The sequence below is a fragment of the Durio zibethinus genome, chromosome 19 (assembly GCF_047325235.1).
Source record: "Durio zibethinus cultivar Kanyao isolate XHJ-2024 chromosome 19, ASM4732523v1, whole genome shotgun sequence".
Lineage (NCBI taxonomy): Eukaryota > Viridiplantae > Streptophyta > Magnoliopsida > Malvales > Malvaceae > Durio > Durio zibethinus.
Window position 1 is genome coordinate 5779975 of NC_143180.1, and position 26129 is coordinate 5806103.

Here is a 26129-nt window from a genome sequence, read left to right on the forward strand (position 1 = left end):
TTGCACTTTTTAATTAGGTTCTCAAAAAAATAATAAAAAAAAACCAGCTCGCCTTCAAAATTTTCAAGATTCAATTTAAAACCTTTTTTTTTTTTTGGTTCAGTAAAATCTAGGAATAAGAGAGGTTACTTAGATTAAAATAAATTATCAACTTGTAAAAGATTTATGAATTTTTTTATTTTTTAAAATTTTTTTAAATTTATAAATCATCTTTCAATAAAAAATCGTGAGATTCAAATTTAAATATTTTGCAGACTATAAATTATTTTGTCCTTTTAAATTGTTCCAAAATTTGGTAACAGCAAATTTTTTTTTTTTTCCAGTGTTCAAATTAAAGATTGGAACTTTGCAATAAAAAAAAAAATGGAAACTTGGAACAATCCCATGTGCACCGTTACTTGTTGGGGTGAGATCTGAATTGCCTGAGAGTGAGACAACCAAAAAAAAAAATTGAAAGAAAAGAAAAAGAACAAAATTCAAAGCATTCATTTGAATCTAATCAACAGGCTAACAAGAACAATAAAGAGCCAAAAAAAAAAAAAAAAACCAATTGCATGGTTAAATGGTTTCATATATATTTTTACACCTCATGACAACTAATCACAATAAATGGAGATTGTGAAAATTAAATGCTATAAATGTCAGCACTACTCTTGACTTATAAGGATTCTTTGGGAAATCCAGGAGAAACTTTGGGATCTGGGTTTCTTGAGTTTTGTTTCCTATTACTGTTAGTTTAGTCTAGTTTGCTCTTAATAGTCTCATGTTTAACTCTGTGGGTTAAGTTCCTTGAGCAGGCTTCAAAGTGATTTTTTTTTATTTATTATTGTTGTTCCTGAGTTTATGTTTTGTTTTGTCTGTTTTGTACTTTCATTGTGTCATTTGACTAGTCATTTTCTCTGTCTCTCTCATTTTTTCAGTTCAAGTTTTACATTTTTACTAAACCCCATTTTCTAGGATTTGCAAAAGGTTCCGTCTTTGAAAACCCATAGATTTTTTCTTTTGTTTCTCCTTGATTGGTTACAGTTCAAGTTTACATTTTTACTCATGTTCTAGGATTCACCAAAATTTCCATCTTTGAAAACCCGGAAGTGTTTTTGGATTTGTGATTCTGGGTTTTGCTTGTTTTTGTGACTTCTTGATTGGTTGATTCATGGCTCAGTTAAGGTTCATTGTTTTTTCTTTTGTTCTTTCAATTTGCCGTACTTGTTTTTGTTCTTCTTTTGGAGATCAAAATTTGGATAAAATCACCGAGTTACCTGGACAGCCAAAGAATGTTGAATTTAATCAGTATTCAGGATATGTGACAGTAAATGAACAAGCTGGAAGGGCATTATTTTACTGGTTGATTGAGTCACCAGTAAATCGTAGACCTGAGACAAGACCACTTGTTTTGTGGCTCAATGGAGGACCTGGTTGCTCTTCTGTTGCTTATGGAGCAGCTGAAGAGATTGGTCCTTTTCGCATTATGCCTGATGGAAAGACCCTTTACTTGAATCATTATGCTTGGAATAATTGTAAGTCTTCTTCTATGATATTTCTTCCACTTGCGTCCTGTCTGAATTTCATTTAAGATTGTCTACTTCGAATTGTTGTCAGTGGCAAATATGCTATTCCTTGAATCTCCAGCTGGAGTTGGCTTTTCATACACAAACACGACATCAGATTTATACACAGCCGGTGACAGGAGAACTGGTAACTTATTTGATGAGGTGCTCGGTACATGAATTCTGATGCTTTAGATTCTAAAAGAGTGAATTTTGATATCTTTAGATGTTGTTTGGAATCTGTCTGTTGTAAATTTGCAGCTGAAGATGCATATGCTTTTTTGATTAATTGGCTTGAAAGGTTCCCACAATACAAGCATAGAGATTTCTACATTGCTGGAGAAAGTTATGCAGGTGTTACTTCAATCCCAGTTTTGGCTGTAATATTTTCTTCTTGGTTGGAGCCTGGAGGGCTGCAGGTTAAAACTAAAGGACTATGTTTTTGGTAAATTACTTTCAGGTCATTATGTTCCTCAATTGTCTCAAATTGTTTATGAAAGAAATAAAGGGGTTCAGAATCCTGTCATCAATTTCAAGGGATTTTTGGTGAGAAAAGAAAATTTTTTATTACACAGTTGCAATTTCAATTATTAATGGCAAATGATTTCTGTTTTATTCTGTTATTAATAGGTTGGAAATGCTGTCACTGATGACTACCATGATTTTGTTGGCACATTTGAGTACTGGTGGACTCATGGTTTGATATCTGATTCAACGTATAGAAGTTTGCGAGTTGCCTGTGACTTGGGATCCTCTATGCATCCATCCTTGCAATGCATGAATGCTCTCAAAGTTGCTGAAGTCGAACAAGGAAACATTGATCCATATAGCATCTTCACACAACCCTGCAAGGATACCGCAACTTTAAGACACAACACTAGGGGTCATTATGTAAGTTTTCATCAATCTTTTTTCCCCTATGAACAATAATAATGGGGCTTTTCCAGTGATCTCAATTTTGAATCTTTGCGTCATTCTACCAATGTTTTATCTGTAGCCTGGCATAGATTTACATAAACCATATATATTAGAAGCTTATCTTCACATTCAGTCTTGTTTCTTTTCTAGTTTCTGTCACTAGTATAGCTCTGAATCGTGGTTTTAATTGGATGTCTTCCATAATGCTTAATATATATGCAATATTCTGATGATAGCTCATCCTGTAAAGGGTGAGTCTTGGACTGAAAGAAGCATATATTTCCAGTGTATGATCATATTAATATGCAGTTAAGCTGACTCATTTACATAAAAAGCAGGTTATATATGCTGCATGTGATGTTTATATATAGATAATTTGTGATTCATTATACACATTAAGTAGAATTTGTATCTTTCTGAAAATTGAGAGAACTGTCATACTATGATTGGTTTTCTAGTGGGACTTGGCATTAAATTTGTGGTCTCATCTCAGATACTTAATGCAGTTGTTGAAAGTCATAATACTCTCCTGTTAAAGTTGGTGCACTCAATAAAGAGATAATAAAAGATAAAAAGAGGCACATGTATTCACATTTAACATTTTATGGCCATGGATTGCAGTTATAAGATGATTGGCAGAGGTGATGAGACAACTTCATGTCTTTATTTGGTTGGTTTTACCTTCACAGATTTTTGTTTATCTGTGCTGTTTTCTTCTACTAATTAGGTGCTTTTTGCTTACAAAATTTGGACATTTTGAGTAAACTTCACTAAACTTGAATTCCCAATGTAATGTGTGAAGCTCATTTGTTATGCACGTAGTACCTAAAGCATTCAATTTAGATCCAAATAATCAAATGTGAATAGTTGAACCTTGAATTTTCATTAAACTTTTTTTTCCTTGTATGCTAAATTTTCGGTCTTTCCAACTATTATCTGCATTGCTATAATAACTGGTAATAATTTCATTGGGATATGCATTTTTCCTGAGCTGATTCTTTGTCAAGAATGCAATGGCTGGATGAAACTTGCTTTGAATTACTGTATGAATATGATCTCATCTTATACTTAACAAACTGTTTGAGTGGAATTCTTCGTCCTTTTTTTCCTTTCAAATCCCCCAATTGACCTTGTCTTGTTACTTAAATGCAGCCATGGATGTCAAGAGCCTATGATCCATGCACTGAGAGGTATTCTAAGGTCTACTTTAATCGCCTAGAAGTCCAGAAGGCACTTCATGCAAATGTAACCGGTATTTCTTATTCTTGGCAAACATGCAGGTGGGTAATTGTTTTATAGATTTTCGATCATTTCTTTTAGATAATTAGTAGCATTGTTCTCAAAATCTTTGTTTTACAGTGATATCGTTGGAAATTACTGGGCGGATGCTCCTCTCTCTATGCTTCCTATATACAAAGAACTAATTGCTGCTGGTCTGAGGATATGGGTATACAGGTAATTTTTTTTTTTTTTTGGTTGTTGTTGCTGTAGTTAGCATTGTGGAATCTATTGTAGCAGTAATTGAGAATTTTGTGACTTGCAAATGTTGAAGAATCTACTTTTGTCTCTTTCCTTTCCTGTGTTTTGTTGTCTGCCACCCCCTCTTTAATCCCATGCTAACATAACTGAATTCAACCAAGTTTCAGTGTAAATTTTATCATTGTTACTCCAAGAGTTAATCATCGATGCTATGGTTAGACTCCTTCATAAATTTTTCATGCTCCTCCAAAGGACTCTTACCACTCTAGGATGTTAGCCAGACCAAAATTCCCCAGCTTTCTTTGTTTGACTAAGTTGGTGGGGCTTGCATTTAAATGAAACCTGTCTTCTGATGCTGTGAGAGTTATGAGCAGGTGAGACCCAAAGTTTCATATTTTTTCCTGGAAATTGTTCAACCTTTCACATGTGGATGTAGGGCAACTTTGCTAAGGGTCCCTGGTCTCAACTCTCATTAAAGTCAATTCTTCGATTTGTTTATTGTACTTTTTTCTGTTTCGACATCTGGTCTGGGTTTTTCTTTGTGATTTGATGCACCTTCGGCCTTCCTTTGGTAGTTTTATTATTTATTTTAACTTTTTTCTTTTTTTTCACAATTGAAACTTGTATTTTAGATTTCAATTCTCTATGCGCTACCATGGTCATCTGGAGGCCTAAGTATTATGGATGCAAACTTTTAAAATGAACTTGGAAAGTGGAAATAACTTTCTGTTATTCTTCCAGTCTATTCTCCTTGTAACAGGATGACGCAGTTTACTCTTATCCGGTATCTTAATTATTAAGTTAAGTAGTGAAATTTGGTTGGGAAAAATGTGTGGAATTTTTCTAAAATAATTGATTATTGAGAAAAATACTATGTTCTAGCATGAAGTGCTTCTGGTCCAGACAAGTTCACTATTAGTAGAACTGCAGGAACAGTATAATATGTTTGAGAGTCAGTTAGCCTATGTAAAATAGTAGACGATAGCGGGAAATCTGTCGTGAATCCAAGAAAAGGATGATTGCAGGATTATAAATGGGAATATGAAAATTAGGATTCATTTTAGCTGAGTTCCCTGTGGTGATGGCTTGAACAGCTTACATCTCCATCTAGAATAAGAGGCTGGTATTATTTTTCTACATGGGATTTTATGGCACTGTCTTAATGCTTTTCATATTTTTTGGCAAAATGCATATGAACGTGACATCTGACTGAACCCTCTCTCCAGTGGAGACACTGATGCAGTTGTTCCTGTGACCGCAACTCGATACTCCATTGATGCCTTGAAGCTAGCAACTATTACCAATTGGTACCCTTGGTATGACAATGGGAAGGTGAGTACTGATAAACCGAGACATTGTTTGAAAATTGTTGCTACTAAAATCGATTACTTAACTTTTTGATGCCATTATATCATCAAAGACAGTCATTGAATGTTATTCTGCTGAGCTCAAAATCATGAAAAATGAGGTTCTATTATCATCAATATTATCCTCAAATAACATGACAGTACCATACCGGTTTCTGTTATTAGTGAGTTGGTCTATTTATTCCTATGCCACAATCAATACTCATCTGATCGGATTTCTTATTTCCTGAATCCAGGTTGGCGGGTGGAGCCAAGCATACAAAGGGCTGACATTTGTGACAGTGACTGGAGCAGGCCATGAGGTTCCACTCCATCGCCCCCGTCAAGCTTTCATTCTTTTCAGATCATTTTTGGAGAACAAGCCAATGCCAAGTTAAAAGTCCTGTTAGTGCTACTATTCATTTCCCTGCCAAAAAAAAAAGTTATAGAATTGTTCATATGCCGGGCCACAAAAAGAATTCATAAAAAAAGAAAGCATTCTTCTCGAGTGCCCTTCCATTCTTGCCTACTCAGTTCCTTTTCCTTGATGCAGAGAGATTTGGTGTATGAAGTAGAATACAACTCTGCCAAATTGTGGAATATTTGTATGAAATCTATTCTTTATAGGACTTCAATTCAGTTCCGATTGCCTTGCATGGTAGAACTGTAATTTTTTGGAATGATAGTATAGTTAATAAAAGGGTTTAAGCTCTTCTAATTCTTTCATCATTGTCTTTATTACCAAAATCTTGGCAGATATCATCGGATGCTACTTCCTATACTTGTTCATGGATAAGGTGGCTCGAAAGGCCATGGGTTTGGCCCAACTAAAATCAAATCTTAGACAATATTTTTTGAATTTAAGCTTGACTCGAAATATTATGAATAGTAATGAAATTAAACAAAGTTTAATAGACGAGTTAAGTCGAATCTTAAGTAAGCTATTAGAGATTCAATCTGGCTTGATTCAATCCATTGACACCTTCAAGCCAGATTGAATCTCTTTTTCCTACCCATTTGATCCCTTTTCTAGGTGGTTTTGTTGTTGACTGAACAAACAAAACCAAAACATTGATGGTTAATGTCTTGATGAGACATTAAATAAAGATTTGGTTGGGAAGTTGATCTTCATAAGGCTTTCAGTTCAAACTACCCTTCCCCAAACTTTGAGAATCCAATACTTGTTTTAGGTCAATCAAACAGGGTTTCTTTTTCTTGGATGCCTTTTGTCTTCTAATTGAAAGTCAATTAGTTTGTTAGTTTAGGAAAATCTGTTTTCAAGAGGTAACATTTAATAATTTTTTTTTATCTCAAATTGTAATATCTTTTGTAAAAAAAAATTATATATCAGTGTGAAGGTTTTAAAAAGAAATAAAGATTGACATATGCCTTAATAAAGTATATTTATGAAAATTAATAAACTTTTATAGTAATTAAATGGATGCATGTCATCATTTTATGTCAACAAATCATTTGAAAAATGACTTAAAAGTTTTAAAATAAATGTCACGTAGAAGTAGTTTACAAAATAGTGTTCACACAAACGAAACTCAATCTATCTTTTATTTGTTTGCCAAATCTAGTTTGTATTTTAAAAAGTTAAGACTTAATTGAAGATTTAGGTGAAATTCAAGAAGTTTCACTTAAAAAAAAATGAATGAATTAAAATTAAATTTAAAAAATTAAAATCAATAAATTCATAAAATTCATAAATAGATTAATAACATATAAATAAATAATTAAAAATCATATCTTTATGTAAATTTTAATAGATAATTGTTGAAGATTTTTTTATCATAATTTTTAATTAAAATATGAATTTAAGCATTAAAACTTATTTTAATTATTTATTTTTAATTTCAGTTATCATTTAAATTTTGGATAAATCGATATGATATTATTATTGACATTTGGAGATTTTGAAATCGAAATAATTTATATGTATAATATATTTTTCAGTTAATTAAATATAACGATAAAGAGTTCAAAAATAGACTAAAAATTAAAAAAAATCATAATTGTATTAAAAATTAGATTTAATAGTAAGTACACATGCGTCATATTAAAAAAAAAAATCAAATTCTCAAAATAAAAAAAAAAATTTGTAAAAGAAATTGATTTCGTAAGCAACAAGTACCCAAAAATATGAGGCGTCTGATAAGGCGAGAGAGCGGATCCCTATCGTCTGATCCAAGAAAACTGTACTTTATTGGAAAAAAAAAAGGAAAAAAATCATGGGGGTCAAACAGCAATAAATCCGACGGTGGTTTTATGAATTGTTTGGACGGAAACGATTAAGCCCACATGGACCCAGTTGGAATTAGCGGCTTATCAGAAACTGCACGTCGTTCATCAATGCCATCTATGAAAAGTCAAACAATCTTTGGTCAAACTAACGAGCGGCAGATCTTGAATCTTGATCCAGCTCAGTTAGATCTTATTGCCTTTGCAATTTTTACACGCAATTAACTTCTTTTTTGTTTTTTTTTTTAAAACATGAATTACTTTATGACATTAAATATGATTTAAATGATTTTCACATCACATCAAAATAATTTATGTATTTATATAACAATATCTAATCTATGATATTTTAATCCTAAATTATAAAATTTGACATGATATAATTCTCAAACTTTTAATTTATAGGTTAAACGTGCTCGGAGAAATATCGAAAGCTTAGTTTCGAATAAATTTATCTTTTTTTTATTTGTATTAAGATTTTATTTTTTTGATGTAAAAAAAAAATGATGTTACTTAACAACAAATAATAAACTTTTTTTTTTTGTGAAAATCATATAATTTTATAAAACACAATAAATATATATTTAAATATTTTTTTTAAATTGTCTTAATTTAATATTGAAGAACATTTATTTTTCCTATTTTACCTTGCACTAGAAGCAAAAGTCATTTTCTATAGTATTATTTTACAAATTTTATCCATTGTTATTTGTATTGGTCCCCATTGTCTATCATCCTCGAATAGTTACTAAAAACTTTGGGTTTTGTTATTGCGAGGAGCATTAAAAAAAGAAAATCATAAATATATTAATATAAAAATATACTTTTAAGATCGAACTTATGTAAAATATAAAAATATCTTTATTCATTTTATATATAAAAAAAAAAAACCCATATTGTTAGTATCCAATATGTTCAATTGCTTTCAATTGTTGTACGAACAAACCATAACCAAAACCATCAAAGTGGTAGAAATCATTGATGTTTTGGGTGTTGAAATGGTTCAACAAAATGTTAAAGACTAAGGAGAAATCGTGTGCGGTTGAACAAAAGGAAAAAAAAAAAAACTATATTTTTTGGCCTAAATGGAAGTCAAGATACCAATATTAATGGACTTTTTGGATGGTGATCCAATCAATGCATTAAAAAAAAATTCTTCCATTATAAAACTTCCCAAGCACATTTAAACAACTAATTTTGATGTTTGATCCCCAAAACATGATTTAGACAAAAAAAAAAAATAAATTCCAACTAGTTTAATTGAAGTCAATGAAAACAAGTTGAACAAACCAATTGAAACACTTGATTTAAGAGTCCAAACCCCAAAGTCTTAGACCTCACATTTTCAAAGAACATAGCATTTGCATTTCTGTTCTCAATGATGAGAGATCATTACATTAAGAATTCTTCTTTCTCTTTGCTCTATGTTTTGTTCATTGGAAGCCTTCTTCTTCTTTGCAAAGTATCTTTGGCTGCGGCAGCCGCCGGTAACCGGAAAGAGCAGGAGAGAGATAGGATCATCAAGCTACCAGGGCAGCCACCCAAAGTGAACTTCTCTCAATACTCAGGCTACATTACTGTTGATCCAAAGGCGGGCCGGGCACTGTTTTATTGGTTGATCCAGGTCCCTGTTAAGAGTCAGCCTGCATCAAAGCCATTGGTTTTGTGGCTCAATGGTGGGCCTGGCTGTTCATCTGTGGCTTATGGGGCCTCCGAGGAAGTGGGTCCCTTTCGAGTACGATCAAATGGGAAAACTCTACATTTGAATCCATACGCTTGGAATCGAGGTAAAGCATATATAGCACTACATTATTTTCAAGTAAAAAAATAATTATATAAAAATTTACATTCAAATCTCATGATACATAAATTTTAAAGGCTTTACTTTAATATAAATATTTTTAGAGTCATGCAACGTCCAGACAATGTTAATTTTAATGACAATTTTTTTTTTGCAGAGGCTAATTTGCTATTCCTTGACTCACCGGCCGGCGTCGGATTTTCTTATTCAAATACATCGTCCGATATATACACGGTTGGTGACAAGAGGACAGGTACATATGTATAAATGTTAAAGACAAGGCATGCAAGAGAGTCACGCAAAAGCACATAATTGTCAAGAATTAGTTAACCTAACCCTAACTAAGTCTATAATTCTACATGGAAATGCAGCTGCAGATGCTTACACATTTATCATCAAATGGTTGGAGAGGTTCCCCAATTACAAGCACAGGCCTTTCTATATTGCTGGAGAAAGCTATGCAGGTTATTCTAATTTCATCACCAACCCCATAATTAATTTGGATTAATTATATTAATCTTTGCATTAATTATCTAGTAAATTAATTTATTTTTCCAAAATAGCCTAACTCTTTGATCCTGTCAATTTTCAGGTCATTACATTCCTGAGCTATCTCAACTTATCGTCCGCCGCAATAAAGGAGTCAAGCATCCCATCCTTAACTTCAAAGGTTTTTTGGTCAGTCAAAATTCATGGCTAGCAACTTAAACTTACGCTTTAATTACATCAATAGTTTAATGATATCGTTCATCTTTAATACACTATCATTATAATTTTTAATTCTAAGAACGAAATTAAAAAATTCATGTATATCACAAAAAAGTATGTGTTACTTTATAAGTTTTGCTTGTGAAGTCTATAAAAACTATTATATTAAGAATTAACGTTAACGAGATGATTTTGATTATAGATTTAACTACTTCTTTTTTTCTATGTTTTTAGAACATGATTTTAGATATATTTTTGATTTAATTATGAATTTGGAGCAGTTGGGAAATCCTCTACTGGATGATTATTATGACAACATGGGGTCATACGAGTACTGGTGGAACCATGGTTTGATATCAGATTCTACATACGATGACCTAAAAAAGTCATGTTCAAATGACACATTCTTATTCCCAAAAGATGGATGTAACAGAGCTCTAAGTAGTGCTTATGAGGAATTTGGAGACATCAATCCTTACAACATCTATGGCCCTCCATGCAATGGAACTGCCACTCTTAAGCGTAATTTAGGTCAACTGCCATTGGTAAGCTCTTCTTCTATTCTAACTTCCATCCTTTTTGTTTTCGTGTTATGAATTTTAAAACCACTTTTCATGTCCAGTGTATGTCCATGTGAACGATGTTCACATGGACCACATAAACATGCATTCATGTTTGTAAATCAATAATCAAAGTATATTGATTAACAAAATCCATCATATTGAAAGTAAGCTTCGCGGTTTTTGCATAGAGCCCTCACCTATGGGCTGATTTGATTGTTTATAAAAGCCTTTCTTTTTTGGATTAGATTCCAAGAAAAGTGTTTTTGCTGAGTTTCATATCGTTTTTGTATTAAAATATAAAACTCGCAATTCTAGTTCCAACTTTTTCATTAAACCTTTTTTAGTTTATCTTTTTTACACGCTTTCATTGCTTCGAGATTTGAGACTATATTAATTTATTAATGATGATAGATCATGGCAAGGTCTGGAATTTGGACCAATATAATAATCATCTCCTAGAATTTGAGTCTTTGAATGGATCGAGTTATCTTGTTTAATCCGTGGGTCTCATTTGATTTAGATTGGATTTTAATTGAATAGAAATTTTTGAGATCAAACCCAATCTTGGATAGATAATTTAAAAAATTAATTGAATTTGACTCAATTGATGAATAATTTTAATTCTAGATTGAATTTGGAAGATTTCTTCTTAAGAACAAGTCATGAATTATGGACATTCAATCTTTAATTGTTACGACATTTACTAGTGTTATTATAGCTAAGATTTGCGATATGTAAGCTGAACATAAACATTTATTTAGGAAGAGGATTAGACTCAGACAAAATTTGAGATACCTTTGACTGAAACATAGATATATTTGTTAACATGATCAAAGCCTGTGTATATGTTAATCAGCCATGGAGATACAGAGGAAACGATCAATGTGTAGTAATGTATACGAAAAGATATATGAACAATCGACGGGTGCAGAAGGCTCTTCATGCAAATGTTACTCACCTTCGTTATCCTTGGGCTACTTGCAGGTTTGATCCACAAATTTTTTTTCCCTTTTCCTGTCAATTTCTACACTGCGATTAATGAAATTCCATTTCACTAAATTAAGTGTATATATACATATGTACCGTCCATTTTTCAGAAGGCTAAGATGAGTTTTCTTTGGCATATATATTTGCAGCTCTGCAATTAGGAGAAACTGGACTGATTCTCCAAAATCCATGCTTCCTATAATCAAAAGGCTTATTGCATCTGGCATTAGAATTTGGATTTTCAGGTAATTTTCCTTCTTATTCAACAATTCTGTATTTAGTTTAATGATAAGTACACGTATGTCTTTCCTTTTTGAAAAAATGATTCGATTTTTCTCTCTTTTAAAATTGTAAATTGAATGAATCTAAAATTTAGTTTAGTTAATTTATGCAATTATTTTTAAAAGGTGACATTCAATATGTTTAAAATTTCGTTTTTTTTTTTTTTTAACTCATAAACTGTTGTCTCCTATGTAAAAAAAAAAAAAAAAATTGTAAATTGAAGTTTTTGTTTGTAATTTTCTTACAGAAATAAGCCTAATTTGAGTTTAGTAAAACGAAAATCAAAAGCTGAAGGCTAATTACAGAATTTGTTTTTTTTTTTTTAACAGTGGAGATACAGATGCTGTTTTGCCTTTGACTGCAACCAGATATTCCATTAAAGCACTGAAGCTCCAAACCAACATCAGCTGGTATGCTTGGATAGATGATGAAGCAGAGGTTGGTGGATGGACAGAAGTCTACAATGGTTTGACCTATGTGACAGTGAGGGGTGCAGGCCATGAAGTCCCTTTGACACAGCCTCAACGTGCCTTGGTTTTGTTTAGGTACTTCTTGATGAATTTGCCCTTACCAGGATCTCTTTTCGATTAGGAATTAGGGTTAAATTTGTTGTTAACGATCAAGCTGATCATCACAGATTAATTGTTTTTATATAGCTACCATTAACAGAAAATTACAGCAAAAAAAAGAAAAAAAGCAATTCAGGGTTATTTATACATAGTGATTTCTTGTCTTACAATTTAAAATATTTACTTTTCAATTTGTTGTGTTATAAAGTAACAGATAAATTAAATAAAATTAATTAGATTAATGTATTTATAATTTCATACTTGCTTCTTGTAATCTTAATTTCTTTATCGTTTTAAGTTCATGAAATTTTTAATTATTGTATCTATTGTCAATGAAAATTTTAAATTACATAAGCAAAATTGAAGGATTATTATATATTTTATCAAAATATATTAAAAAAATAATAAAACTTTATTGTAATTAGATGAATATGTGACAATATTTTAATTATGATTTATAGAATTTAGAAACTTCATTAGTGATTTGTAAAATAATAATCCCCTAATTTTTTCTCCTAATGGACTATTGATGTCGTAAGCAATGAGCAAAGAAAAAGCAAAGAATCATTCTAGTGATTGAAAATTGCTAATTATTTTCATTGTGATCAACAAGTAGAAAAGAATATCGAATGATAAGAAATGATAAGAAACTTTGGTGGAATCTTTTTCTAATATTTAAGTGTCAATGGAGGAGAATGGATATATATATATATATATATATATATATATAATATTCTTTCTCCACCTAAGATAAAACACAATTATGGGTTTTGATCATGCTTTGAAAATGAGTCTATTCATCAAATATATAGCAACTTCTTATTCAAAGCATAATTTGTAATTTACCAAAATGCATGTTTTTTTTTTTTTTTCATTATTTTAGTAAATAATTATTTCTAGCATTATCCAGACATTATTTTAATGGGAAAGAAGAATCTTTGAAGCTTTTGATTTTAATTAATTAATTAATGTTCAATTCACATCCTGTATTGTGAACTTGGTCAAGCTTTATACAAAAAAAAATCACATGATAATTGATATTATTTGCATTAAAATATTTGTGAACATAGACTAAATTACCTCAATAATTATAATTATAATTTCAACATATAATTTCATTAAAAATAAGAAAAAATTGTAGCTGTTTAACCTGTTACTACTGATCTATTATTCCTTGCTTGCCTTGCATTATGAATTGATGCTTCTGGCGAAACCAGTTGTTTTTTGTCAATTGGATTTTGGTGATGCCTTTGGAATCTCATTCTGAAACCCTGTAGTATTACTGGGGACTAGAAGAGAGGATTTCAGAATCAACTTTTCAATATGCTTTTTGGAGATGAACCATCTGATCGAGTCTTGATGAGTTAATTCAAGGGACAATATACCCCATAAAGTCATAGATCGATTCCAAGAATTTAAATTTATGAGATAAGATCAAAGGTCGATCTTGTCAACTTGACCCTATCTTGCTATATATGATATTTAGCCCATTTTCTTGATAGTTGCAACCATTTTCTTTTGCTGCATGACATTATAATTATTAATTTGAGATGAATAATTTCTGCTAATTATGTATGCATGAGGTCAATTAAGAAATTTAACATTATATTACAAAATTTTAAACAAAATTTTTATGCATTTGTGGCTTATTGTTTCATTTGTTTTTGGGTTATGATTGAGTTTTTTTTTTTTTTTTGGTTGAATAAAGTTTAAGAGCAGAAAAAATATCTCATTTCTAAGATCAGGACAAGCTGTTAACTCAAAAAAAATTTATTAATCTTCTGAAATTTTGTGAACTTATACATCATTTACTGATAACGGACTGCGAGAATTCGAACTTGATACTCTCAATCCTGAAATCAACTTTTTTATTTGTAGGCTGAAGTATGAATGAGATAGTTGCAAATTGTATAGAATAATTAATTTAGCTTGTGGTTTTGGGCTCCTTGTCCAAATATATACCCCCCTTTTCAGCATAGTGGAAGGGCATTCTCTAGACAGAACTGTAAAGAATAAATGAAGTTCCTTAGTCACTAAGAAGTGTAGATTAGTCATTTCAGCACACATCAAAATAAATAAAGTTTGTGATCAAACCCACAGAGAGAAAAGCAAATATAGAAGATCAGCAAAGAGGATAAACATTTTGAATTCTTGAAGGCTTTTTAGGAACTTGAAAAAAAAAAAGGAGAAGCAAAGCAACTAGCGCATGTCCCAATTAAACAAAAGAGAAAAAGGTAGAAGAAGACACCATATAACAAGAAAAGAAGCAAAACCAAAAAGAAAGATAAAGATACAAATAAGTAGTAGAGAAGAAGAGAGCACTTCAAGTGGTGCAAAAGAAAAAAAATTCTCCCAAAAAGAAAAATTCAGTGAGATACAAAGAAGATGTATAGGTTTAGCAACACTGTGATAGGTTTCTTGAACCTGTTCACACTGTTAGCATCGATACCGATCATCGGAGCAGGTTTATGGATGGCAAAGAGTAGTACAACCTGTGAAAATTTCCTTCAAACCCCATTACTTGTATTAGGTTTTGTGATATTGATAATTTCATTGGCAGGTTTCATTGGAGCTTGTTTTCATGTGGTTTGGGCACTTTGGGTTTATTTGCTTGTCATGTTGTTTATTATTGCAACTTTGATGGGATTGACCATATTTGGGATTGTGGTTACAAGCCAAGGTGGTGGAGAGCAAATCCCTGGTAGGGTTTATAGGGAGTATAGGTTGGAAGATTATTCGCCTTGGTTGAGAAACAGGATCAAGGAGCCTCAGTATTGGAATACTATCAGGGGTTGCTTGTTGAATTCCAGGACTTGTGCCAAAATTGCCTTTTGGACTCCTCTTGATTATCTTAACAATGACATGACCCCAATCCAGGTAAGATTTTCATTTTTTTTTTTTTGTGAATTTTGATACTTTTAACAAAACAATTTTCCTTTTGGTTTGTGGTATATATGGTATATAGTTCTTCTGATTTTGTTTTTTGGTTTTTTTTTTTTTTGGGTTTTTGAATAATATAAAACTTAATATTATTATTGAAATAAATTGTTTTTGAATGCCTTTAGTCTGGTTGCTGTAAGCCACCGACATCATGCAGTTACAACGTGGTGACAATGGTAGCTCAAAACCCAGATTGCTACAGATGGAACAATGCTCCAACCATGCTTTGCTATGAGTGTGATTCATGCAAAGCAGGGGTGCTTGAATCTGTGAGAAGGGACTGGCATAAACTCTCAGTTCTAAACATCGTCGTGCTTCTGCTGTTGATTGGGATTTTTTCAATTGGTTGCTGTGCTTTCCAAAACACTAAGAGGGCTGAAACTGATTACCCTTATGGCCAAAACAGGATGTCCAAAGTTAGACCAAGATGGGATTACTATTGGTAAGTAATCAATCGTTATAAAAAAAAAAAAAAAACCCAAATTTTCATTGCTATTCTTTATTATTATTATTATTATTTATTTTTGAAAGTAAATTAGAGAAAAGAAAAGTGTTTTACTGATCACAAGTCAATTAAAAGTAGAAAAAATTAGACATAAGACAAATCAAATTTCTTGTGGAAAAAAAGTCCAAAAATTTAGGAATGTTTTGTCCATACCATATAATTTTTTTTTTTCATGAATTGGGTCCAAAATTTAATTTGATGGATTTAATCTATCATATTTTTCTTTTCTTATTATAAACAATTCTGTTTTTGGGCCTAATAGAACTTAACATGATTATGGGTCCATTTCATTCTAAAAAATGAAGGGCCCAGTTTAAAGTAGGTCCATAAATAAATGATCAATGGTAAAGCTTAATTCTTCTATTTTTTTCTTTGGCAGGTGGAGATGGTGGCATGACAGAAAACAACAGCTTTATTAACTATTTTTTTTTTCCTTTTTTGCTATCTTCCCTAAAACTTTATTGGTCAATGTTCCAATGGGTTCTATAAAGAGCGACAATGCAGTTGTTTCTCTGTGTACGGCATTGCAACTTTTTTTTTTTTAACAGAGTTTATGGTTGCTGTTTTTTTCTTCTTCATGGCTTCACTTTAACTTTTTTTTTTTTTCTTTAGAATGGCTTATTTTATGTTTTTTATATTTAAAATTGTAAAAGTAAAATTCGATAATTGAAACCAAAAATTTAATATTGATAGTGTTTTTAAAAGATTAATAAACTATTTTTTGTTATATTTATTTTTAATTATTTTTAATATATCTTATAAGCATATATCATCTATTTTAACCAGATGCCTCTTTCTAACCTTCTAGTAAGAGTTGAAAACCTTATTAATCGTGATATGAAAATTTTAATTGTTAATATTATGAATAATTTTTAAATTATAATATAATATTAAATTTGATATTTAAATTGAAAAATTTTTTTAGATGATACTTAAATTATGAATCTATTAATTAAGATAATATTTATTTATATCATGATTAGCTTCAAATGAATAAATAATTCTCTAAATATTAAATTAATTAATAAATTTATAATTTAAATATCATATTAAATATTTTATTATCATTTGTAACATTAATCCTATTATTATTCATAGTATTGTTTTTTCACTTTATACTACCTTTTGACATTAATGCAACTTATAATGCATAAAGTGGGTTCATGACTAGACAATATGTACCCCATTACCTGGTGGGTACATAAGCTTAGTTGTATTTTTTGTTCTTATCAAAGATTCTTCGGGTGGGGTTAAGGATTGGCCCTTTTTTTTTTTTTTTTTTTTTTTTTTTTTTTTAAATAAAGCTAATATATACATTCATTTACAATTTTACTTTTTTTTTTTTCAAGGTAAGTGTTTTTCTTTCTTTCATTTTTTTTGAATTTTTAGAATTTCATTTATCAATTTAATATCTACCTACATATTTTTTTTTGTCAAAAATGTCTGCAATTTGGATCAATCACTTGGGCTTTCCTCAAATTAAAAGAACAAATTAAGAAATTAGGAGGCAGGTAACAGTAATTGTTAGGTCAAATTGATTGAAAATGACAAAATTTATTGGTGTTGGGATGTTCCCATGCATTTTCTTAAAGGGGAATATGACTCCCAAATCCCAATATGTTATCATTTTTTTATATTTAAATTATTAAGAATTAAATTTTAATCACCGAAATTAAAAATTTAATATTTATACATAATTTCATAACAATTTCATCAGCATGATCTTTTAACATTTTTACTACTATGATTGGAATGCGATAAAATAAGAAGAAAGACAACAACAATTAAACAAAAAGATTCCCATTTTTTTAAAAAATAGAAAATATTAGAGAATCAGCAAGTGTGCATGTGTGGTTTTCATATGGTTGTATACTAGAAAAAGTAAAAGGAATGGATCAAGATTTAGGGTCTTCTCTAAATTTGTTTTTCAGTTCTTGTTTAGCTGCTTGGGACCATTTTTAATTATGTTGTTTGTTTGGCAGCGAAGAAAAGGATAGGAAAATTAATGCAAAACGATAGGCACATTTTTAACCGAAAGTTCGGAGGAAAATGAAACATTAATCGTATCAGTTCATTCTTGAATATCTATACTTAATCATTTTTATCTTGAAATTTCTGCATTTTTCTTGAAAAAGAAATTAAATGTCAGATTAATTGACCCTTTTGTTAAGGCAGTGAGTGCGGTCCTAACCCAACGGCTGGTCCCTCCAATGATTCAATCAATAGCAAGCAAGCCCTAGTTTAAACACTTGGTGGGCAAAATTAAAAAAACGTAGTCAGAAATTAATTAAAACAAAAAAAAATGTAATAATTTCTGCAATTGGTGGAACAAATTCTGAATGTGAGAGCTCTAAGGGAGGTTAAGTGTCACGAATATAAAGATGAGTCATGAATTTTATATCAAATATAAAATAAAGATCATTAGGGTATAAAAAAGTTCACATTATTTTTTTTTGTGAGATATTTTTTATAGCACAAAATCGTAAAGTTAGAAGGTTAGAGCGGACAATACCTTATAAGGATGTAAACCATGATAGGAAAGTTGATCTGAGACCTCGGATGAGTGGATGCCCAGGTCTCGAAGTCGCGCGGATTCAGAGCTTAAGTCTCGATCTGTGACAAGTGGTATTAGAGTCAGCCCTAACCTGTTTGATTCACGCCAAGCACCTCAATGGAGGTAGATAAGGTGATCAACTTCCGTGAAAAGGGAGTCACGAAGTTGGGTGGAGGAAAATGTCATGAACCTAAGGAAGATGGGTGGGGAGAACGTCACAGACTTAAAGAAGAGTCTTGAATCTTACATCAAACATAATAAGAGAGTCACTGAAGTATAAAAGGGTTCACACTACCTCTTTTTTGTGAGGTGTTAAAATTAGAGGATCAAAGTAGATAATACCTCATAAGGATATGAACCGTGATAGGAAAGCTGATTTGAGACATCAGATGAGTGGATATTCGAATCTCGAAATCGCGTAAATTTGAAACTTAAGTCTCGACCTGTGATACAAAATTATCATGAATAGGTCAACATTAAAACCCTTTAAAACTCCACATTTATTCATACTCGAATCATTCCATGGACACTTAAAATTTTTTTTTTTTATATTTAAAATTGTTAAGAATTAAATTTTAAATTTAATAATTAATTTAAAACCTAACTTGATTAAAAAAAAAATTAACAACCTAAATTCTCATCCAAATAGCCATCTACTTATATATGGCTACATATGTTTTCCAAATAAATGATATTTTAACATTGATATGGTATTTCAAAGCTTAAGAAAAAGCTTGATTTGTTGGTCTGAGAATTTATGAGAGAAAGTCTTATCTACTTTCGTGTTGACCAAAAAAGAAATCGTTGGTTACAATCTTCAAATTTATTTGACTTTAAACTTTATATTAATTAAATGAATGAGGAAAATGTCGTAATGTTATGCAATTAATTTGATATCGTTTCAAGCAAATTAAATTATATATTAATCTTATACCAATATGGTGTCCATTATTCTGTTCATATTAACACAAAAAATAAAGGTCAAGTCTTTTATTTTATATAACATTGTAATTTATAAATGAAATTTTGAATTGTCAAAAAATTATCTCTTTTTCTTAGGAGTTGGCATGACGTCTTTTTCAATATAAAAGAGGCTCTAATTTAAAAATTAAAAAAGTGGTTGCAACTATTGAAAATTTAATTTCAAACCTATTTAATATCATTTATTAAGGATAATTGTAGGAATAAATAAAGTTAAACATTGACTTCATATTCGCATGATATTTTCATCTATGAATTAATACGTAAAAATAAATACTAATAAAAAAAATTTATTTCCTCTACACCGGCAATAAAAATTTTAAATTTACAAATAAAATAATATTAAAATTATTGACATGTTATCATTTATTAATTAATTTATTAAAATTTATAAATAATCCTATCAATACTAGGGTTGACAATGAATCAGGTTGGAGTAGCTTTTTCTTCGTCCTAAATTCAATCTGATTTTATAATCATAAAATCTGAATTCGATTCAAAATAATATTTTTTTTAATTTTTTAATACTTGAACTCGATCTAACATGATATTATATAAATCGTACTCAACTCGATCCGACTTGACATTAATAAAATATTATTTTTAAAATATAAAATATTATTTTTAAAAATATAAAAATATAAAAATAAATAATTAAAAAATAATTTTTAATATAATATCAGTTAGATCTGATCGGATTTGTCTAAAACTCAAATTCGATCTGATTTCAATATTTTTTTAATAATATTCGGCTCGACTCAAAATTTGATTTTTTTTTATAAATTGACCTTATGAAATGAATCGAGTTAAAATCCATCATATTCAAATTGAATTGCTAACTCTATTATAAAATCTAAAAGTTTAACCGTCAAAAGAAAATTTTTCAAGAATAAAATTTAAATTAGTATTGCACGTAGTTCTAAGACAGGTTTAAGTTTCTATCTAAGGGCCACTTTCTATACTTAATTCAATTTGAAATGATCAAAATAAGACTTTACTTGTTTTTGGGTCCTTAGCACAACCACATGAAAATGAGCCGCCTGATCAGTTGAACGTTTCTCTTTGACTCCACCTGCTTGAAAATAGCTTTTTGGCCCTTAAATTTTGTAGAGTAAAATACAAAAAGTCTTTAAGTTAGGAATTAATCAGATTATAAAATATCAAATGTGACGGCACTTTCTATCCTGAAAATTGAAAATTATATATTTTGAAATGTGATAAAGCGACTGTCGTTTTCAATTTCTAGTCAGATTGAACGTGTACGATCATAAAAATATAAATATAAAACATGTATGTCTTTTTCTTTGCTTTCTCTTCTACTTTGAAATAATTTTGCAACATTTTAAAAATTAATCCATAACCTGCTCCAATAATTATATAAGTGAACGAGTCTACACGGTACATAAAAGAAAATCCCAAAAACATTTATTTTTCTAGAAGTTTTTGTTAAACAAATGAAGGAATTAGGATTGGAATTGCTAAATTAATTAGTGATTAATCCTTGATTAGAGGAAGAAAATTCCATAAAAAAACAAACAATATGTACTTATGTACTTATGCACGTATGCTGAGTGATTTAAATATAAATATATGTATATGAAAGAGACTTAAGTATTGGGGAATAATTTTTAATTGTCATCAGGTTCTTTTGAAATTCAAAGATTGGAGTATTTAAATACCAAATAATGCTGATTTTAATCACTAAAGAAATTGATTCCCACAAATATTTTATGGGTATTATTTAAAGACCAAATATTCAAAGCACCGATTACCTTCACCCATTCACTAGACGACTGTTTTTCAAAGTAAAAACCTAGTTGCTAAAACAAAAAGACAAGCCTAATTGATCAGAAGCAAATAAATTCTTGCATGAAATAATCTTAAATTCATGGTAAAAGTGCTTTCTATATTCCCATGCTTAATTTCTTGCAATCCAAATAATACCCATAAAATATATTATTATCATAATCATCTTTAATGTAGGCTATACGTAATTAAAATTAAGAAAAAAATCAATGTAGATTACACATGAATAAAATATTCAAATATGCAACCATTTGAATAGAAAGAAGTAAATAATCTTATCCAAATCATATCTATTTTTTATTTATTTTTTGGTCAATCCGGCAAGACTAAGGCAAAACCGTGGGGGGTTTGAGTCCACAGGGCTCTCTCTCTCTCTTTGAAAAAGTCAAAGTCATCTCTTTTGGTAACGATTCTCTGACTTTCTCTTTTATTGAATCAGAGAAACTCAACTATATAAATAACCCATTACTTCCTCTTACAATATTTCATTAACAAAATTTATCTTCAACTTGCTCTTTTTGTTACTTGTTTTGGAGCAAATTTTTTGAAGAAGAAACAAGGAATTGAAGAAGAAACAGCTTTTTTGTTTTTGTTGTTGTTGAATATATAGAATTTGAAGTAGTTGCAGTTGCAAAAGCTTGCAAACTATATATCAATGGCTGATGCAACTAAAGCACGTTCATTGGAGGAGACACCAACATGGGCAGTTGCTGTGGTGTGTTTGTTGTTGGTTGTTATTTCAATCTTCATTGAACATGCCATTCACATTCTAGGGAAGGTTAGTTTTTTATCAATGTTTTAATATGTAGTTTTATTATTATAAGTTTTGGTTTTTCATGTTTTCAGACACTAGTTAGTTGCTTGATTTGGTTCAGACATTCTTGACATCAGTGCCTCGACTTTGTTCTCTGGTCGGAAACTAAAACAAAAATGATACACTTTCTTGTTAGTTCAAGGCTGGCTCCAGAGTTTTCTTTATAAAAACCTGTTTTTAAAAAGGAGGTCCCCAAGTTCTCAAAACAGGAAAACAAAACCTGGCTGGCCAAACCTATTAGAATTTAATGGTTTTCAATTTTTCATAGTTTCATTTTTTTTTTTTTTATAATAACATGACATTCTTTCACCCTTTACACAGTGGTTCAAGAGAAGGCACAAGACAGCTCTCTATGAAGCACTTGAGAAGGTTAAAGCAGGTAAATTATTATTATTATTATTATTTTTTCTATATTTGAAGTTATCAGGAATCGAACCAGATCACCGAAACTACAATAAAAAAACTAACAAATAGTTTCTTTTGTCATGTAGAGCTTATGCTCATGGGATTTATATCCTTTCTCCTGACAGTTCTTCAAGGTCCCATATCTGATATTTGTATACCAACAAGCCTAGCAGACACGTGGCATCCCTGTGATAAGAAAACCGAGGATAAAATATATCGTGAAAGTTCTGGTAGAAAACTTCTTGAATTCTCAGATGACAGCATTACTATTCCTCGACGCAGTCTTGCATCAAAATATGACAAATGTCAAGAAAAGGCAAGATTACTTCTGTTCTATGGATAGTTGACAGTTGGTAATTGTAGTAGAACAAATTGAGACAAAGTTGTTTATATGGGAAAACTGTTTCCTTATATTGATTCATTTTTTGTAGTTGAATCTAATTGACTGAGAACTGAATTTTCATTTCAGGGTAAAGTTGCATTTGTATCGTCTTACGGTATCCACCAGCTCCATATATTCATCTTTGTGTTAGCAGTTTCTCATATTCTCTACTGTATCATAACCTATGCTTTGGGAAGAACCAAGGTAAAAACAAGTGAAATTTTTAGTTCTATGGGCCTTTTCCAGTTTTTCTTCTGCATGTTTTTCCCTTTTTTTAACGATACTGCTTGGACTGCAGATGAGGAAATGGAAGGCCTGGGAAAATGAGACAAAGACAATTGAATATCAGTACTACAATGGTATATTTTCAACTTGATTATCATAAGAGGGTATAATTAGATTCCTGTTACTGGTTAATTTTCATAGATGATAAAAGTTGACTTTTCTAATGCAGATCCTGAGAGGTTCAGGTTTACAAGGGACACTTCTTTTGGACGCAGACATTTGAACGTCTGGAGCCGCTCAACCTTATCCCTTTGGATTGTAAGTACCATCAGATGAAAATTACTATTCACATAAAAACTAACCCTACGTGAAAACTTTTCACTGTCACTCTTAAATCGTCATCATTAGTCTAGTATAAAAGTCCATCAATCCTTGAATTTACACCATCAGATATTTACTTTAGGTAGATTTTTATTGTTCTGATTCAGATTTAATTCTCTATTCACTCTCAGGTGTGTTTCTTTAGACAATTCTTTGGATCAGTTACAAAGGTTGATTACCTGACGCTAAGGCATGGATTTATCATGGTAATTTCTGTGCTATTACAGAGAGAAGGATTTCTCAGTTTCCTGTTTCTAATTGAAACTACATTGCTATGTTTTCAGGCACATTTGGCTCCTGGAAATGAAACCAGATTCGATTTTCAGAAGTACATCAAGAGATCATTAGAAGAAGATTTTAAAGTTGTAGTTGGGATCAGGTTGGTGCTCTCAAGCATGTAAATCGACAGTTCTTTAGATTTATTAGTTACATTACAATACTAACTTAATGCTGCATTTGCAGTCCAATCATATGGTTCATTGCTGTCTTGTTCCTGCTTGCCTATACACATGGTAAGGATTTCATCATGGTAGTCATTCTTTAAAAGAAATTCCCACATGGCATAAAGAATTGTGAAGAAAATAGAAAATCATGTAACAATGGAATTCGCCAACCTGACAAACCTTCTCGTTTTTTTGGTCAGACACAACAAAACCAGTTCTGAAAAGAGTTTTCCTTTCCATGTTTAACTTGGTTGGGAGACTAGACTTGCAAAGCTTCCACATTCGTTATCTATCTGTTACTTTTGCTGCAATAAGAATCTGTCAACACTAAAATATGAACATAGTTGTGGATTTTTGGTGCTCATTGATAACTAATAATTCTTCTCTTTATGGACAGGATGGTACTCTTATTTGTGGCTACCCTTTATCCCCTTAATTGTAAGTACAATACCAAGTTTGATATTTATATTTACACACTTTTTGTATTGAGGTTGTGAGGAAGAAATAGAATCTCATACCCTCAATTGGCACTTTGCAGATAATTCTAATGGTTGGAACAAAGTTGCAAGTGATCATAACCAAAATGGGGCTGAGGATTCAAGATAGAGGTGATGTAGTCAAGGGTGCACCTCTGGTTCAACCAGGCGATAACCTCTTCTGGTTTGGACGCCCACGCTTCCTTCTTTTTCTCATTCACCTAGTTCTCTTTACGGTAATTTTCCTTCATCTCTGTCTATTCATGGATTCCTTTAATCCACCAACATTTAGTCATCATCATCACTGTGTTAATGCTTATCTATTGATTTTTGATTTCCTCTGCAGAATGCATTTCAACTGGCCTTTTTTGCATGGAGCACGGTAAGCAATCCTACTAGTTCAGTCCTTCCTGTTTTTGCTTCCTATGCAACTGTTTGATTGGCTCATCTATTAAGTACTTTTTTATCTTTTTCAGTATGAATTCTCCATTAGGTCTTGCTACCATAAGAGCCTCCAAGATATCATCATCAGAGTCTCAATGGGGTGAGTTCGAAACGTTCCAAGTATTGGCAGGAACCTTTTTTAGGGCTAAGATTACAAAATAAAGATTATTGATTTGAGAAAGTGAAAAAGATTGCTGATAAAATGCAAAATTTTCAACTTTCAGGGTCATTATACAGGTTCTTTGCAGTTATTTGACTCTTCCACTCTATGCTTTGGTGACTCAGGTAAGAAAGAAAATAGGCCTTTCAAAAACTTCTGCCATTCTTTTATTCTGATCTGCAGATCTTGTGCTGATTTGTCGGCGATGATGATCTGGTCTGTTGACCAGGCTGTCTGACTGGATTAGTTGTTAATGTAGTCTGCTGGCACAGATTTTTAATACCCTTTACACCGTATACCGCGTTAACTGAATGGAGATAGCTTGGAAAAGATTAAAACATGATGCAAAAGCAATGTTTAAGCTAAAAAAGAAATGTCAAGCTCAATATTGAGTTTATAACAATGAAAATTATATTGAATTTGTCTGTTTTGTTTGTTTACAGATGGGAAGTAACATGAGACCGACAATCTTTAACGATAGAGTAGCAGCCGCACTGAAAAACTGGCACCATACAGCAAAGAAACACACTAAACAAAGCAGGATGCATTCTGAGAATACAACACCTTTTTCAAGCAGGCCAGCAACTCCAGCACATGGGATGTCTCCAGTTCGTCTTCTGGATAACTATACTCGAAGTGTTGAAAGTTACCATGCATCTCCATGGCATTCTAACTTTGAGAATGATCAAAGGGATCCTGACTCCTCCCATTCTCCACGCCACCATGAAACAAATGATCGTGTTCATGATAGATCGCAGCTAGAAATGGGGGAAGTAAACAGGACAGTTGAAGAATCTAGCTCTTATTCACAAGTGGTTCCAGCACCTCGGACAATTCGAACACAACATGAAATCGACATTAATCCATCAGATTTCTAGTTTGCGAAAAAATGATCAAACTGATTGATCAGATCCTTTTGCCCTGTACATTCTTTTAGACATTGAAGTCGGCCAGCAGGGAAACCAAAGGCAAAGGAGATTGGAAACAAGGCAAAAAGAGAGCAGAGAAATTTGACTCATTTTTTTCTTTGTTGACATATACTAATTCTTTTTTTTTTTTTTTAATTTTTTAATTCTGTGTAGCATCAATTGTACTTGCTTTTCTCATTTACAGCTTTGAATGTTCTGAATACAACTTCATCCTGATTTTTATTTTCTTTAATGGAACTA

General features: G+C 31.1%; 4 protein-coding genes across 5 annotated transcripts; all 4 read left to right on the forward strand.

Annotated features, from left to right (window-relative positions):
• Positions 1-424: 424 nt before the first annotated feature.
• Positions 425-6016, forward strand: LOC111309842 (serine carboxypeptidase-like 27). The gene is made up of 9 exons (XM_022908845.2): positions 425-1517; positions 1600-1695; positions 1809-1901; positions 2008-2093; positions 2178-2438; positions 3618-3745; positions 3825-3920; positions 5171-5276; positions 5548-6016. Exons 1-9 carry the CDS (start codon positions 1154-1156, stop codon positions 5686-5688), a joined length of 1371 nt encoding a protein of 456 aa, XP_022764580.2. The 5' UTR covers positions 425-1153; the 3' UTR covers positions 5689-6016.
• A 2820-nt stretch (positions 6017-8836) lies between these two features.
• LOC111309843 (serine carboxypeptidase-like 28) lies at positions 8837-12586 on the forward strand. Its single transcript, XM_022908847.2, has 8 exons — positions 8837-9321; positions 9493-9588; positions 9707-9799; positions 9928-10013; positions 10325-10588; positions 11463-11590; positions 11743-11838; positions 12205-12586. The coding sequence occupies exons 1-8, from the start codon at positions 8913-8915 to the stop codon at positions 12464-12466; spliced, it is 1434 nt and encodes a 477-aa protein (XP_022764582.2). The 5' UTR covers positions 8837-8912; the 3' UTR covers positions 12467-12586.
• A 1961-nt stretch (positions 12587-14547) lies between these two features.
• On the forward strand, positions 14548-16462 carry LOC111309844 (tetraspanin-6-like). Its single transcript, XM_022908848.2, has 3 exons — positions 14548-15321; positions 15510-15826; positions 16269-16462. The coding sequence occupies exons 1-3, from the start codon at positions 14830-14832 to the stop codon at positions 16306-16308; spliced, it is 849 nt and encodes a 282-aa protein (XP_022764583.1). The 5' UTR covers positions 14548-14829; the 3' UTR covers positions 16309-16462.
• Positions 16463-21716: 5254 nt separating this feature from the next.
• Positions 21717-26121, forward strand: LOC111310303 (MLO-like protein 12). Of its 2 annotated transcripts, XM_022909615.2 has the most exons (15): positions 21717-22008; positions 22366-22423; positions 22536-22765; positions 22919-23035; positions 23130-23190; positions 23286-23374; positions 23569-23643; positions 23722-23816; positions 23900-23949; positions 24278-24318; positions 24419-24592; positions 24703-24738; positions 24833-24900; positions 25025-25085; positions 25404-26121. In XM_022909615.2, the coding sequence occupies exons 1-15, from the start codon at positions 21886-21888 to the stop codon at positions 25836-25838; spliced, it is 1713 nt and encodes a 570-aa protein (XP_022765350.1). In that variant the 5' UTR covers positions 21717-21885; the 3' UTR covers positions 25839-26121. The 2 variants fall into 2 exon arrangements, with proteins under 2 accessions (XP_022765350.1, XP_089604551.1); XM_089748425.1 differs by lacking the exons at positions 25025-25085; positions 25404-26121 and having other exon boundaries at positions 21718-22008; positions 24833-24904.
• The last annotated feature ends 8 nt before the right edge of the window (positions 26122-26129 follow it).